This window comes from Hylobates moloch, unplaced genomic scaffold (genome assembly GCF_009828535.3).
Source record: "Hylobates moloch isolate HMO894 unplaced genomic scaffold, HMol_V3 SCAFFOLD_11, whole genome shotgun sequence".
NCBI lineage: Eukaryota > Metazoa > Chordata > Mammalia > Primates > Hylobatidae > Hylobates > Hylobates moloch.
The window spans coordinates 79463728-79479674 of NW_026652286.1; the positions used below are offsets into that span (position 1 = coordinate 79463728).

The 15947-nt window shown below is 34.8% G+C and overlaps 1 protein-coding gene across 3 annotated transcripts in view; it reads right to left on the bottom strand.

The window, feature by feature from the left end:
- The window catches only part of GUCY1A2 (guanylate cyclase 1 soluble subunit alpha 2), a 370428-nt gene that overhangs the window by 269224 nt on the left and 85257 nt on the right, over positions 1–15947 (bottom strand). For all 3 annotated transcript variants that reach the window (XM_032167289.2, XM_058446513.1, XM_058446514.1), the window contains exon 4: positions 14165–14883. In XM_032167289.2, the coding sequence (XP_032023180.1) occupies positions 14165–14883 (719 nt within the window). The remainder of the gene's footprint in view (positions 1–14164; positions 14884–15947) is intronic.

Genomic DNA, 15947 nt, shown 5'->3' on the forward strand with positions numbered 1-15947 from the left:
TGTAATAAAACATTGTTTTATATCTGCACTGGTAGAATTTTAGAGCACATTCTTCTGTCTCTTACTGCCAGTGAGTTTTATACCAAGAGGTATGAAACCTGTTTTAAATTATCCTCAGTTATGAAAGGGTAAATGATGTCATAGATTCTGGGCCTCCAATTCAAGTTAAATAAAAATAGATTTTTAAGTGTTTTGATTAACTCTAGTAGAAACATAAATGGAATAAATACTTAGATGATCATTTTTACCCTAATTTTTGGCAAGACAAATACAATGATTTTTGACCTTTTATACTAAAAATAAAGAAATACATTGTCTACATTATAATACATAATAGTTTATAAATAAGTTAATGGTTGGTCTGATAAGCAGACCATGCTATCAACACTCAAAAGCTTCTTCCCAGTCATAAAGTGTGCTTTTGAAAAATACAACTGAAACTTACTATATGCTAAAAATAGTGTCTTATCAATTCACCTATGCCATTCCAAGAAAAATCAATCCAAACATTAAATGCACACAATGACAAAGGAGATAGATAAAATCGGGGAATGAAGTGTCTTAAATAAAATAAACGTAGAATTTTGAAATAAACCATTCTTTCTGGTGATAGCAATCTCCGGTTAGGGTAAGGAGTAAAGGAAATATAATTGAAAATTAACCCAGGAAGCCCTCTCACCTATGATAGTACGATCTGTAAAAGTAAATAGAATGTAAGTATAATGAGTCAAGAATTAACAAGTGTAAAGATAGGAAATAATACTTCAGTCCATTTTTATACACATAATAACAAAAACATTTAGAAATTTATCAGACTAGGCCAGGCGCAGTGGCTCACGTCTATAATCATAGCACTTTGGGAGGCCAAGGTGGGCGAATCACTTGAGGCCAGGAGTTCTAGACCAGCCTGGCCAGCATGGCAAAACCCTGTATTCACTACTACTACTACTACTACTACTACTAATAATAATAATAATAATAATAATACAAAATTTAGCTGGGTCTGGTGGTGCACACCTGTAGTCCCAGCTACCCTGGAGGCTGAGGCACGAGAATTGCTTGAACCTGAGAGGTATAGGTTGAAGTAAGCCAGGATCAAACCACCGCACTCCAGCCTGGGTGACAGAGTGATACTCTGTCTCCGCCTCCAAAAAAAGAAAGAAATTTATGAGACCATTTTTCCACCTTCAGGAAAGACGAGGTCAGAGCCTTGCTCAGATTATAGAGAACAGTTCATACCAGACCCACTGAATCATCTCTTCCCCTTAGAATTATCAAATTAGTAGTTAAGGGAAACATAGCAGATAGACACATACTCTATATTTAGACTTAAGGCTCCGAACACATTTTTTAAATTAATTAATTTAAATTGTTATATGATAGTGGTGAGAAGCAGCCCTATAAACCGAGTATCGGCAGTGCCCCGGAGGTCACACTGTAAAACAATGGTTTGCTCGAAAGAAATGTCTGGGGAAAACTAAAGTGACCAAACCATATATAAAGTTTCCAAAATCATGTTCTTTAAGGAAAATCAAACATAGTTTTATAGTGTCCAATGATTCCCATCAAGGACAGAACAATAATCTTTTTTCTCTATTTTCTCTATTTTTAAACTTGAATCTTCACCAATAAATAACAGAAAGGAATGGACAATTGTGTATTCTCTTCTGTAATTTAGTGGTGAAGATTCAAGTTGAAAAATCGTATCTACTTAAAAACAAAAAAAATTAACAGGGTAAAATGTAAAATCTTTGAAATACATAATCCTATAAAATCAAGATTAGAGGTCAGGCGCAGTGGCTCACGCCTGTAATCTCAGCACTTTGGGAGGCCAAGGTGGGGAGATCACACAGTTAGGAGATCGAGACCATCCTGGCGAACACGGTGAAACTCCGCCTCTACTAAAAATACAAAAAAATTGGCCAGGCGTGGTGGCAGGCGCCTGTAGTCCCAGCTACTCGGGAGGTTGAGGCAGGAGAATGGCACGAACCCGGAGGGCGGAGCATGCAGTGAGCAGAGATCATGCTACTGCACTCCAGCCTGGGCGACAGAGCAAGACTCTGTCTCAAAAAAAAAAAAAAAAGATCAAGATTATAGAGAAACAAGCAACAGAACTATAAAGAATTTATTAGGTACTATTTATTTCTATAAATTAGGGGGATAAGAACACAAACTTCACAAAATTTTCTTTTTCAGTTGACATAGAATGTAAACATTGTATATAAAATAATATATATTATTTCACAGAATAATAAACTCTTATATGGAATAAGTCTTTTTTTTTTTTTTTTTTTTTTTTTTTTTTTTGAGTCAGAGTCTCGCTCTGTCACCCAGGCTGGAGTGCAGTGGTGCCTCGGCTCACTGCAAGCTCCGCCTTCCGGGTTCATGCCATTCTCCTGCCTCAACCTCCCGAGTAGCTGGGACTATAGGCGCCCACCACCACGCCCAGCTAATTTTCTTTTTAAATATATTTTTAGTAGAGATGGGGTTTCACTGTGTTAGCCAGGATGGTCTCGATCTCCTGCCCTGGTGATCCACCCGCCTCAGCCTCCCAAAATGCTGGGATTACAGGCATGAGCCACCAAGCCCGGCCTGGAATAAGTCTTTATAACCACAGAACAGGGTAGAATGGTAATTAAACTACTGAAAAATAGCTGTCATAATTAGTCATATTAAGACAGTAAGATAAGAATTTATAACCTACCTAAAAAATGTATCAGAGTAGCACAAAATTCTTTTAACGTAAGATGTTAAGAATTTCTTTCGAACTCCTGTTTATGGCAATTCTATTGTTAGATCTACACCTACCTTATTCATAATAATGTCTAAATTAGAAAAATATTAAAATGCAGGCTGCCATATATCATAGTATGAGTTCTCCATATATGTTCACAGAGAGAAAGAGATTCCCTCACACCTCTTCTACAGTGGATGGAAGGATTTCTGAGCTGGTGTTCAATGGCCAAAAAAGAGTCATTGATTCACTCAAAATTTTGAGACATGTAAGCTTGAAATCACAATTCTTTGAAGGACGTACACGTTATTACAAGCATTTTTAACATCAGCCAACAACAACTTCACAGATGAGTCTGTGCTGACAAGAAATATAATTCTTGACCTCTCCTTCAAAAAGCAAGAGTTTTGGAATCTTCCACTGCTTGTCACCTACAATAAGCTCAGATTTTGACCCCCCTGAATCTCCACGAGAAAAAAAAAAAAACAAAAAACACCATGTCTTCATTAGGAAAACAGAAAACGAACCCAGATTATTGTGTGATTCAAACATAAATACAGTCATGAATCACTTAACAACAAGATAAATACATCTGAGAAGCACACTGTTAGGCAATTTCATCATTATATGAACAACAGAGTATACTTACACAAACCTAGAGGCATAGCCTACAATGCACATAGGCTAAATGGTAAAGCTTATTGCTCCTAGGCTGCAAATCTATACAGCATGTGACTATCCTGAATACTGTAAGAACTGGAACACAATAGTATTTTTGTGTCTAAACATTGAAAAGGCATGATAAAATAGGGCTTTATAATCCTATGGGACCAGTGTCATATATGCAGTCAATCTGACTAAACCATCATTATGTAGTGTATGACTGTACTTTGATTTTGATTATTTTCAGAAAAATAAAATGTGGTAAACTGTACTCATTTCTTCACAGAATAAGGAAATGCTGTTAAACAGAATGAAGGGTTCTGAATCATAAGTACAATAGAAACTGATCTCTCTAGTAACTGATCATAATCTTTAGCCACCAGTATAATAGAAATGTGTAAACTAGCTTTAATTGTCTAACAACTAAACTGAAATAAAACTTGTTAATAACTCATAGCCTAATTACTTGTTTACTATTTTACCATTTCTTAAAAGTTCAATTTCATGGAGGCTGAAAAACATAAATAAGTGGCTTTCTTATAAAGCACTCTTACAAGTTAAAAATGTTTTAAAGGCAGCTTTTACTATATATAAACTATTCATCATAGATCATAGAAATCAAGTTTTCACTACATTTTGAGGAGCAGAAATTGTCTACTAAACTTTGAATCCAAATACAGGTGGCATTTTAAAGATACTTTATTGAGTTGAATTTTAAAAGCTACTATGTACCAAGCTTTGAAAGAAGAAGAATTGCTAAATAGTCAAAGCTTTTCTAAATCTCTCTATTCCACCAATTCATTACTTTTTAAGGTTAAACCATATCTGCTATGAAAAGAAAATAGAATCAAAGTTTTTTTTTCACAATAGCACAAAATGTTTATAACATGGATACTCTCCCTATTCCTGAAACTAGCATTACAAAAATAACGTGATCATATTATTTACCTTTAAAGTTTGGGTTCCTTTTATGAATCTTCAATAAAATATCCCTGAGTGACTGTCATTCATTTTCTTTATGAACTCTCAAGTATTATATAGCCCTTTATTTCACTAGGCAACTCTCTCCATTTTTAATGTCTCCAGTTGTTGGAAAGTTCCTCTTAATTCTTAACCAAATCTACTTTCTTATAACATCTATTCTTTGACTCTGGTTTTGCCTCCTGAAACAAAAACTTTATCTCATTTTTATATGATAACTATTTAAATATTTGAAAGCAGTTTTCACTCCTTTCGTATAACATTTTCATGCAAGACACTTAAAACAGTGCCAGAAATGTTAAGATACATAGATACAGATAAATACTAATGGATAGATAGATATGCCTTTTAAATACTAGTATTTTGGCATTTTTCACTAAGAATAAATGATACTAAAATTTAACAAAAGGAGTAGGGCTTAGTCAAAGCTAAGGATTAAAAATGAGAAAAACAACTAAGGGAATGTTAAATATGTCTTCAGTGATAAAACTGAAACAAGTAATAAACATATTTGTGGAAGTCAGAAGAATGTGGTAGTTATTTTACAAGGAAATGGGAGCAAAGAAGAGAGGCCCACTGACTATGAGGTTGGCAACGAAAACAAGCTTCAAAAAGTTAACTTGCTCAAGGTTACCCAGCTAGCAAATAACAGTCTGAAATTGGGAAGTCCTGCTACAGAGACTGTATTCTTCTTTTTTGAGACAGAGTCTCGCTCTGTCACCCAGGCTGGAGTGCAATGGTGCGATCTTGGCTCACTGCAACCTCCGCCTCCCGGGCTCAAGCCATTCTACAGAAAATGTATTCTTAATTATACACAATACTGTCTCTCAATACTGCTTTTTTCTGTGCTTGCTCCAGGATGATGCCCTATCAAAGCATATGTAAAGCTAATTGTTTCTATTAGAATTATAATAATTAGAAATTACCATAAAACCCACTTGCAAAAAGAAAGATGCTATAGCTTAAGTCATGATTCAAAAGTTGCTATAGGAAAAAATACTAAGTTGTTATCTGAGTTCTGGAACTCAATTATACCAAATCTCAAAATCCTCGAAAAGTAAAACTATAACAAAATAATAAGAAAAGAAACCTAGTGTGTTATGTTGCCATGCCTTTGATATCTTTTCCTGTTTTGAATGTACTTTGGGGCTGGACACAGTGACCCACGCCTGTAATCCCAGCACTTTGGGAGGCCAAGGTAGGCGGATCACAAGGTCAAGAGTTTGAGACCAGCATATGGCCACACAGAATATATCCAGAGGAAAAACTGTTATTTCAACCTAAGATATCAATAGAAAGGATAAAGTGCAACTGAAGGAGATACTGAAATATGTAAACAGTGTTGATTGATAAAGCCCAGACTTACATTTCTATGAATGAAACTTTCTGAACAGAAGTTTCTCCATAAATATTTTTAAAGGACAGTAAATTGAAGATTATACAAGACAACTGCATAGGAAGTATCTTTTAAAGACAGTATCATATCTAGAATGTGTATTTTTAATACAATTTATTAATAGGAAAGCAAACAACAAGTATGGACAAAATATTTGTCTACATATTTAACTAAAGAAATTACACCAATGACTAAAAAGTATAAGAAAAGATGTTTACCATCTTTAGTCATCAGGGAAGTATAAATTAAAACCCAAGACACCACTTTGCACTCATTAGGAAGGCTATGATGAAAAAGACTGACAATACCAGGTGTGAGTGAGGATGTAAAAAAGTTGAACCTTCTTACACTGCCAGTCAAATGGGAAATGGCATAAGCTCTTTGAAAAACAGTTCAGCAACTTCTTTAAAAATTAAACATGTACTTACTATATGATGCAACAACTCTTCTCCTGCAAATCAGTTCAAGAGAAATGGGAATATATCCACACAAACTCTTGTATGTGAATGTTCATTGCAACATTATTCATAATAGCCAAAATCTGGAAAATCCAATGTCCATCAACTGGTGAATGGATAAACAAACCGTAGTGTATCTATGCAATAGAATACTGTTCACCAGGAAAAATTAACAAACTGCTGATGCATACTACACTACAGATAACCTCAAAAACATGATGGGAAACCAAAAGAAAAAGAAAGGTAATTAATTGTATGATTATATTTGTAAGAAATGAGTAGAAGAAGCAAATCTATAGAGATGAAAGTAGGCCAATGGTTGGCTGTGGTTGGAGGCAGGAGCAGGAATTAACTGCAAATGGGTACAGTAAACTTTTAGGGATGATAAAGTTTTCTAAAACCACATTGTTATCATAGATGCACTATTATATTCATTTACTAAAAATTATTGCACTGTATACTTACCAAAAATGTACATAAGAACAAACAGGAAACTATCAGAAATGAAAAGGTAGACAACACATTGAAAACATGTATTTTTTTTTTCACTGAGACTTAAAGCTACTGGCTAAAATGATTCTAACTTAAAAACAAAAGGAACAGTTAAAGGAAGATTCTGTATAATTTTTAACTGAAGGGATTGATTTTTCTCCCTGAGAACCTACAAACCTTTAATAGAACTAAATAAAAATCTGATCTCCAATAGGAGGTACCTCCTGTTATGCTCAGGGCTACAATCTTTCTTGTTAACAAAAATTAAATATGGCAAAATAAGCACTTTAAGCCTATAGATGACTATTGGGAATACGTAATTCATCATGTAATCATGTCCTCTTACTATACACAATAAAGTAACTATACAGGAACAATGCCATTAAGCCTCCTGTGTGGTTCATTAAAAAAAAATACCATACAGCAATTTTAACCTTATACTAATTTTTAAAAACCCAGAACCAGCATGAACATCACTAATATCTGCATCAAAATATCATACATGAGCCTTGTCGCTCATAGTTTAGAAGAATCAGTATCATTAAAATGGCCATACTGCCCAAAGTAATCTACAGATTCAATGCTATTCCTATCAAGATACTATCATTATTTTTCACAGAACTGGAAAAAACTATTCTAAAGTTCATATGGAACCAAAAAAAGAGCCCAAATAACCAAAGCAAAAAGAACAGAGCCAGAGGCATCACATTACCTGACTTCAAACTATACTATAAGCCTACAATAACCAAAATGGCATGGTATTATTACAGAAACAGACACATAAACCACTGGAACAGAATAGAAAACCCAGAAATAAAGCTACACACAGCCATCTGATCTTCAGCAAAGTTGACAAAAATAAGCAATAGGGAAAGGACTCCCTATTCAATAAATGGTTCTGGGATAGCTGGCTAGCTGTATGCAGGAGAATGAAATGGGACCCCTGCCTTTTACCATATACAAAAATGAACTCAAGATGGATTAAATATTCAAATGTAAGACCTCAAACAGTAAGAATCCTAGAAGAAAACCTAGGAAACACCATTCTGGAATCTGGCCTTGGGAAAGAATTTTTTACTAAGTCCCCAAAAGCAACTGCAACAAAACAAAAATTGACAAGTGGGACCTAATTAAACTAAAAAGCTTCTGAAAAGCAAAATAAATGAACAGAGTAAACAACCTAAAAATGGGAGAAAATATTCATAAACTATGCATCTAACAAAGGTCTAATAACCAAAATCTATAAGGAACTTAAGCAAGCAAAAAATAACACCATTAAAAATAGGCAAAATACATGAACAGACATTTCTCAAAATAAAACATAAAAGCAGCCACCAAACATATAAAAAAATACTCAACATCACTAAATATCAGAAAAATGCAAATCAAAACCACAATGAGATACCATCCCACACCAGGCAGAATGGCTATTATTAAAAAGTCAAAAACAGATGCTGGCAAGGCTATGGAGAAAAGGGAACACTTATACATTGTTGGTGGGAATATAAATTAGTTCAGCCTTTGTGAAAAACAGTTTGGAGATTTCTCAAAGAAGTTAAAAAGAGCTACCATTTGACCTAGCAATTGCATTACTGGTCATATATCCAAAAGAAAATAAATCATAATTCTACTAAGAAGACACTGCACTCATATGATTATTGCAGCACTATTCACAATAGCAAAGACATGGAATCAACCCAGGTGCCCATCAGTGGTGGATTGGATAAAGACAATGTAGTACATATATATCATGGAATACTATGCAACCATTAAAAAGAACGCATAGCTGGATGCAGCTATGCAGCCATAAAAAAAGACGAAGCTTGAGGCCACTATTCTAAGCAAACAAACACAGGAACGGAAAACCAAATACCGCATGTTCTCACTTAAAAGTGGGAGCTAACCATTGGTACTCATGGACATAAAGATGGCAACAATAGACACTGAAGACTACTGGACGGGAAAGGGGGGACAAGGGTTGAAAAGCTATTGGGCACTATGCTCAGGATCTGGCTGAGAGGATCAGTCAAAGCCCAAACCTCAGCATCATGCAATATACCCAGGTAACAAACCCATACATGTACCCACTGAATCTAGATGAAATTCAAATTATTAAAAAATAATAAATTACATTAAAAGAAAAAAGGGCAATGATCAGAGAGCAGTTCTAGAGAAAGGTAAGCAACACACAAATTAAAAATAAAGGTCTCATTCATACAAGAACAGAGTGAACTCCAGGTAATTTTGAACGAAGTCATGTCTCAGCTCTGCTACTGTATAGAGAAAGCTCTAATGTCAGGTTGTTCATCACTAAAACTACAGTTCAATGTTTGAAATTCTCTAATAAAATATTATTATCTGAACAAAGAAGAAATGCTCACACTTTCTCAAATTAAGGTTGAAGTCAAATAATGTATTCTTGACAGCAAGATGAAACTTGTCTTTCAACAGTTTCATTATGGTATAGTAAGATTAATAAATATATTTAAAAACTTTTCAATCATCGCCTCAGAAAAAGGTGGGCAACTGTCTAGAAAAGAGAAGAGAATATTTTGAAAACTGATTTGGCCACAGAAAACCAGACATTTCCTACTTTATTCTTTGAAAATTGTTTCCCAGCGTTTCATTGTAGCTTCTAATTAATAAGACAAATGAGAGCATATTTCTGGGAATTAAAAAAGAAATGTGTTTTTGTTATGCTTTTCCTCAGTTCCAACCCTGAGAACAAAAGTGAAGATGAATAACAATGCTATTGCTCTGTCACAGGGATGATGTATTTCAAATGCTGGGTTCCTTCCAAGGTGTTATTAAAGTTCTCTCAAGCATTGCTACTAAAAAAAAAAAAATGTCAAAAGAACTCATGTTATTTATTGTTTCTCAAAATCCATTGCTGCTTCAGGTTGTGCCTAAGTTAACACATCCATTTTATTTTGGAAGTCACTGCACAATGCTCTGATAAATGAACATAAAAGACATTAGTAGATACAGGTAATGAAAACTCGATTCCAAACCTTCATGAATCTGACAAAGAGACCAGAGATTTTAAAACAATGATAGTATGTAAAAAAAAAATGCAGATCCAAACAGAGCTCCTATAGAATGTGTGACAAGTGGTCTTCTAGTTGTTATTAAGGAGACAAGCAGCAGGGTCCAAGGCATATTTTAGAAAGATGTTAGGTGAGCTCAATATTTCTCTAAAATTATCAAACCTACTGATATCTGGTGCTTTCATCTATAAGGCAGTAAGTGAATAAGGGAATAAATAGGGAGAATGTTATAAGTGGAAAGGAACAGAAATAATAATAGCAGTAGAAGTAATAATGAACATTTATGCCGTGCTTAACCCTGGGGTCAAAGATGCTAAGAATTTTACATGGATTATGTCATTTAATCCTCCCAAATAACTTTCTGAGGTAAGCAGCCTAAACTATCAGAGAATTATTTTAACTAATTCTTGATGACAAGATGAGCCCTTCATGGTAGATAAGTCAGATTCTCCGCACCTCTCTTTTAAAATGCATCTGAATTCATTGAAACATAGAGATGAAAGAAAGCTTCATGGCCAGTGTGGTGGCTCACGCCTGTGATCCCAACACTTTGATAGGCCAAGGCGGGTGGATCACCTGAGGTCAGGAGTTTGAGACCAGTCTGGCCTCAAACATGGTGAAGCCCAGTCTCCATTAAAAATACAAAATTAGCTGGGTGGGTGTGGTAGTGCACACCTATAGTCCCAGCTACTCAAGAGGCTGAGACAGGAGAATCACTTGAACTGGGGCGGTGGAGGTTGTGGTAACCTGAGATCACACCACTGCACTCTAGCCTGGGTGAGACACAGCAAGACTCCATCTCCAAAAATAAAAATTTTAAAAAAAATTTAAAAAAAGAAAAAAATCTTCATGATCAATTGACCTCATATATATGTATATATGTTAAGTATGATTTGTAAAAGAGTAAAAATATTAGTTTGTCTAGGTTCATTAATTTCCAATGTATAAAACTGAGGTTCAGACATTAAAAAGATTTACTAAGATCATGGTTGTCAGAGGCACCTCTCTCCCAGCCTGTTGATACTTTCACCACACATCATGACCTTACCTGGCAGAGAAGGAAGCTATGTGCTATTACTCTCATTTCTAACAAAGCTATTCACTCAAGATTCATTCCATACAATGAAGCTTTGTAATCTATATCAGTAGGTTATGTTTACATGGACTAAATATTAACCTGCAAACTGCTCATTAAGCTGCAAAAAAAATTCATCTCAAATTTACCACAATGTCTTATAATTCAAAAGATTTATGCAATACATTTCCAAATTCTCAGAACAATATTTGATATACATGGGGTGAAAGAGATACACAGCACAAATTAGCATGGATTAATTCAGTCTTTATTCTCTACACTGAATCTGCTGGGTTTTTTTTAAAACAACCAATTCATTCATACTTAATGTTTGACAGCTGATAAGGAAAGAAGATGATGAAAGGAAGTTGAGTTTAGGGAAAGATGAAAACATATGCATACTGTAAGTGGGAAAAAGAAAATAGAGAGGGAGAGAGAAGAATATGTGAGGCATGGATAATCACTTAGAGAAAAAGCAGAGGAAACCAAGTGACAGAATCAAAGCTTGGTCAAGCCATCTGGAAGAGTTTTTTTCTAACCTCAAGACTGTTGAATCCTGCCACTGATAACTGCATCAGATGCCCCTCAGTGACATCCTTGCTCTTGATTTTTTTTATGGCAGACATAGTGGTTCATTGGTATTAAATGCACAAACAAAACAGTTTAATTATGAGAGCCCTCAATGTTAGAAGGAATAAATATAAATTATTTTAAAATAGCATTTTCTTATAAAAGCCAACTAAAAAATTAGAGACTTCAGACATCATAGAGGTATACATTAACAAGAATAGCTATTATGGGGAAAATAACGAAGACAAAGTCAAACTTATCAACAAAAACACAATTTTTACATATTATTTTTCTTTCTTCTTTCCAATGTGAAATTTGATGACTTACTAATTTAAAAATGTTATTCATCTGGGTAAGACTGTATGTGACAACTTTACTGACTATAGTATCAATTTGGGGCAACTGTAACCTCTCAAATGTCCCATTCCGGCAAACTCAGGTGAGTAAGCAGAAATAAACATAAGGATGAGTAGATTTCTATCCTTATTTTAACTAAAAATCCTGCCTATTACTTTATTTTTAAACTGCCACTAACATGTTTAAATGATAATTGCATCTCCTCAATGAGCACAGTTCCTTATTATTGGAATTGGCAGGGGGCCTTGACATTTGAGTCATCATTTCATTATGTCTATTTCTTACCCTGGTATACAAATTAAGTAGAAATAGAAGCCAAATGAAATATAAAGGGAAAAAACCTGAAGCAGTAATTTTAAAATGAATTAATTTTTCCCAAATCGATAAAATATATAAAGCAACAACATTGATGATAATATATTCTAGTTCAGACATATTTCCAAAAATACCAACTTCAATTCTAAAGGCCAAAAATGCTTCAAATTCTCCTAGCCAAATATTGTACTTCTGTAAAACAGAACTGATATTTTGATATTCCCTAAATTACAGAGAAAGAATAACTCGTTTTAAAGCAACTACAAATGTGAACAAAAATACACATTTAACAAGTTTATTCCATTCTAAAAGACTTCAAAATGGGTACCAATTATTAAACATACATATACATATGTGACAATTTGTATTTAAAACATCATATGATCAAATAATACTAATTCATTCAGACTAAAATATCCAAATGTGCCAAACTGGAATCCAGGTCTATCCTTAGATATTTTCAAATCACTGAACTTGTATGATAAATTATTAATTTCCTAAATCATCTGATTCCATCATATTGAATGAATGTGCATCTTTCTATCATTCTCAAATAATTTTTTTTTTTTTGAGACACAGTCTCACTCTTGTCGCCCAGGCTGGAGTGCAGTGGCACGATCTCAGCTCACTGCAGCCTCTGCCTCCCAGGTTCAAGCAATTCTCTTGTCTCAGCCTCCTGAGTAGCTGGGATTACAGGCACCCACCACCATGCCCAGCTCATTTTTTTGTGTTTTTAGTAGAGATGGGGTTTCATCATGTTGGCCAGGCTGGTCTCAAACTCCTGACCTCAGGTGATCCGCCCACCTTGGCCTCCCAAAGTGCTGGGATTACAGGTGTGAGCCACCGCACCCAGCCATCTTTCTCGAATATTTTTTTTTAAAAAAACTTTCCATTGAACTTCAAAATTATAAAAATCATCAATCATGAAACTAATGCTGTATAAAATCCTCAAAAACATGTTAAGCGCTGCTTTCAGAGGGCTATTTCCTCATTTATTATTATTCCAGAATATGTATATTTTCACTGAGTCTTTAATTACTTCTGCAACTCTTCTTTCCTTTAGCCCAGAGCAACCTGTCATTTCTAATAGCTAATAGCTTCCCTCAAATGCTTGAAAACAGGCTAAATAGCCTAAAAGAACTTTATTTACCCTAGTACAAAATGTTGAAAAGACACTCTACTGGAAACTGAATGAAACTGTACAAATTTCTGTTCCGGAAATTAATGTTGTTTTTCCCTTTAATCACTGAAAGTATATTACTAAACATAAAAAATCACGGTTTATTTTTCTTTACATTTTATTATCTATCTTAATGTTGACTATTTAAAATATTTTACCTGAGGGACAAAATGTTCATTTAAACCCAAATATTTTAAGATTTATTTCTGGTGTCTTTTTCTCAATTATTTATAATTTATAATCCAGATTTCCCAAAGGGGATTCAAAGAAATCCACAAAAAATTTCCTAGTCTTCACTTTATTCTCTCAACTAGTGATCATGTTCTAAAGCAATGAATTTCTATTTTAATACTAAAATTTAAACAGAAAAGAAGTCTTGACATAGTCAATTCTCAACTTTTGGGGAATACATTATTCTGCATATTAAGACAAAAATAGGATGTAAACCAGATGTTCCTAGATTATGAAATTTAGAAAGGAACATATTCAAAGTGAAGGTAACTTTTAGCATATATATTTAAAGATATTGCAGTCATGCCCCACAATGTTGAAATGCTATATTTCTCATAGTTTGACTACAGTCAGTGGAAATATTCATGTGTTTATATTATCAGGTTTTTAGTGAGTTCTATCATTTTTGTAATTGCTATAGCTAGTATGAATAAATGTCTTCTTTTTATATGCTGAAATAAATTAATGGAGGAGGCAGACACTATGCAAAATGGCTGGGAATGGGGCCAAATCTTTTTACATACATCCAGGGACCAGTAATCTTCTAAATGGCACTTTAAGCTCTCTTGCCTCAATAATTACAAGTACAGCCACCATATAATTTACTGAAATAATTATCCACTCTTCTAGTTCCCATCACCCATCTCAAGTCCATAGCCACTTACCTTGTCTTTATTTTCAGAGCCAGAAGCCTCAGGCTTGGTTCTAATCACAAACGGGGTAGACAGTCGCAGCAGGACCCTTTCAAAGGTGGCATTAACCTTTGGAGATACAATCTCGAAGCAGTCCTCAAACTTGAGCACTTTGTGAGTGTCACATCGAAGCTGCTTCCTTAGACCTTCCCCCAACTGAAGAACTGACATGCTGGGGTCAAACATCAAGTGGAAAGGGAAGGCTCTACAGAAGGTGTTGATGCTAATTCTGAGGTCTGCAGGAACTTGGGAGGTTCCCTGTGGAAGGTTCTTCGTGATATTAGTATTTTCACATTCTTTGATAAGGAAAGTAAGACAGCTACAATTGCCTGGGTTTGAAACATCAGAGCATAGCTTCTCATTTGCAACCTGTTCCACTTCCACATCCAGCCGGTAGATCTTCTTTCCTGCAGCCTTAATCATCCCCAGCATTGCAAACCCCACAATATGGTGAGGGTGGAAGTAGTGGAGCATGAGAGTACCTTCAGGGAGCTCTTTGCATAGGAAAGATGGTGACTCCAGAGTGGCCTGTTTTCCAAAAGAAGTTCTAATGTGTTCCAACAAAGCATCAAAGCCGTTAAAAAAGTCCTGCAAAGTGCCACCTACAGCTCGAAGGACTCTCTCATTCTCATGAAAGCATATATTAAAGAACTCTTCACCAAATCTTTCTTGAATTTCCTCAAACTTCAAACCTAGAGGTAAATGGGAAGCAAATGTTAGTGAAGTCTAATATAAATAATTGAATTTATAGCTTTTTAAGTGCTTATCAAAAGAGTAACTACTGAATAAAGTAACAAAGGTTATTTCTCTTAGATCCACAAATTTCCACATAGGTTAATTCACTCATCTTGAATCAGAAAATATAAATTTCAGTTCATCTTCAGGATGCCTCTGAAATGCTAATGAACATGAACCTTTTTGTTTGTTTTTAAATAGACTACATATTTTTAGACCAGTTTTAGATTCACAGCAAAATTGAGCAGAAGGCACAGTTATTTCCCATATCTCTCTGCCCCCACACATGCACAGCCTGCCCTATTATCATATGTCCCACCACAGTGGTACATTTATTACAATCCATGAACCTACATGACACATCATTATCATCCAAAGTCCATGGTTTACATTAGGGTTCACTCTTAATATTGTATATTCTGTGGGCTTAAACAAATGTATAATGATATATATACACTTATCATATCACCTAGAGCATTTTCACTGCCCTAAAAATCCTGTTTATCCCTTCCTTCCCCCTAACTCCCAGAGCATCAGCTTTTTAAATGTTGCTAATCTAGCTGTTCACCTTCCAATAGCCTTGCAGTAGTTATCAAAAATAATATATTTTTCTTTTTCTTAATGATTTCCCCATTCTTCATAGAATATCCAAGTTGCCTACATATTATGTCCATATTACATCCATATTATCATCTTACTTCTTATCGAAATGCATGTATTAAGTGGAAAATATAAACCAGAGAGGAAATCTATGGCACATGAATGGGGATAGGCATCAAGCTATCTGGTGGAAACAAAAGGCTTACATTAGCAATCTCAGGGAAAGACATGCAGGTCAGCTAGACCTCAGGGAAAAGGAGAAAAAACAAGAAAATAATAATGACAGAACTCTGGAATGATTTACATTCTTTCACCCACAAAAGTGAGGGCAGCCAAGAATGGAGTAGGAATCTGATGAGATAGAATTAAAGGTTATTGTTAAGTTTTCTCCACATATAATCACTCCCTGATGCCCTGGCAA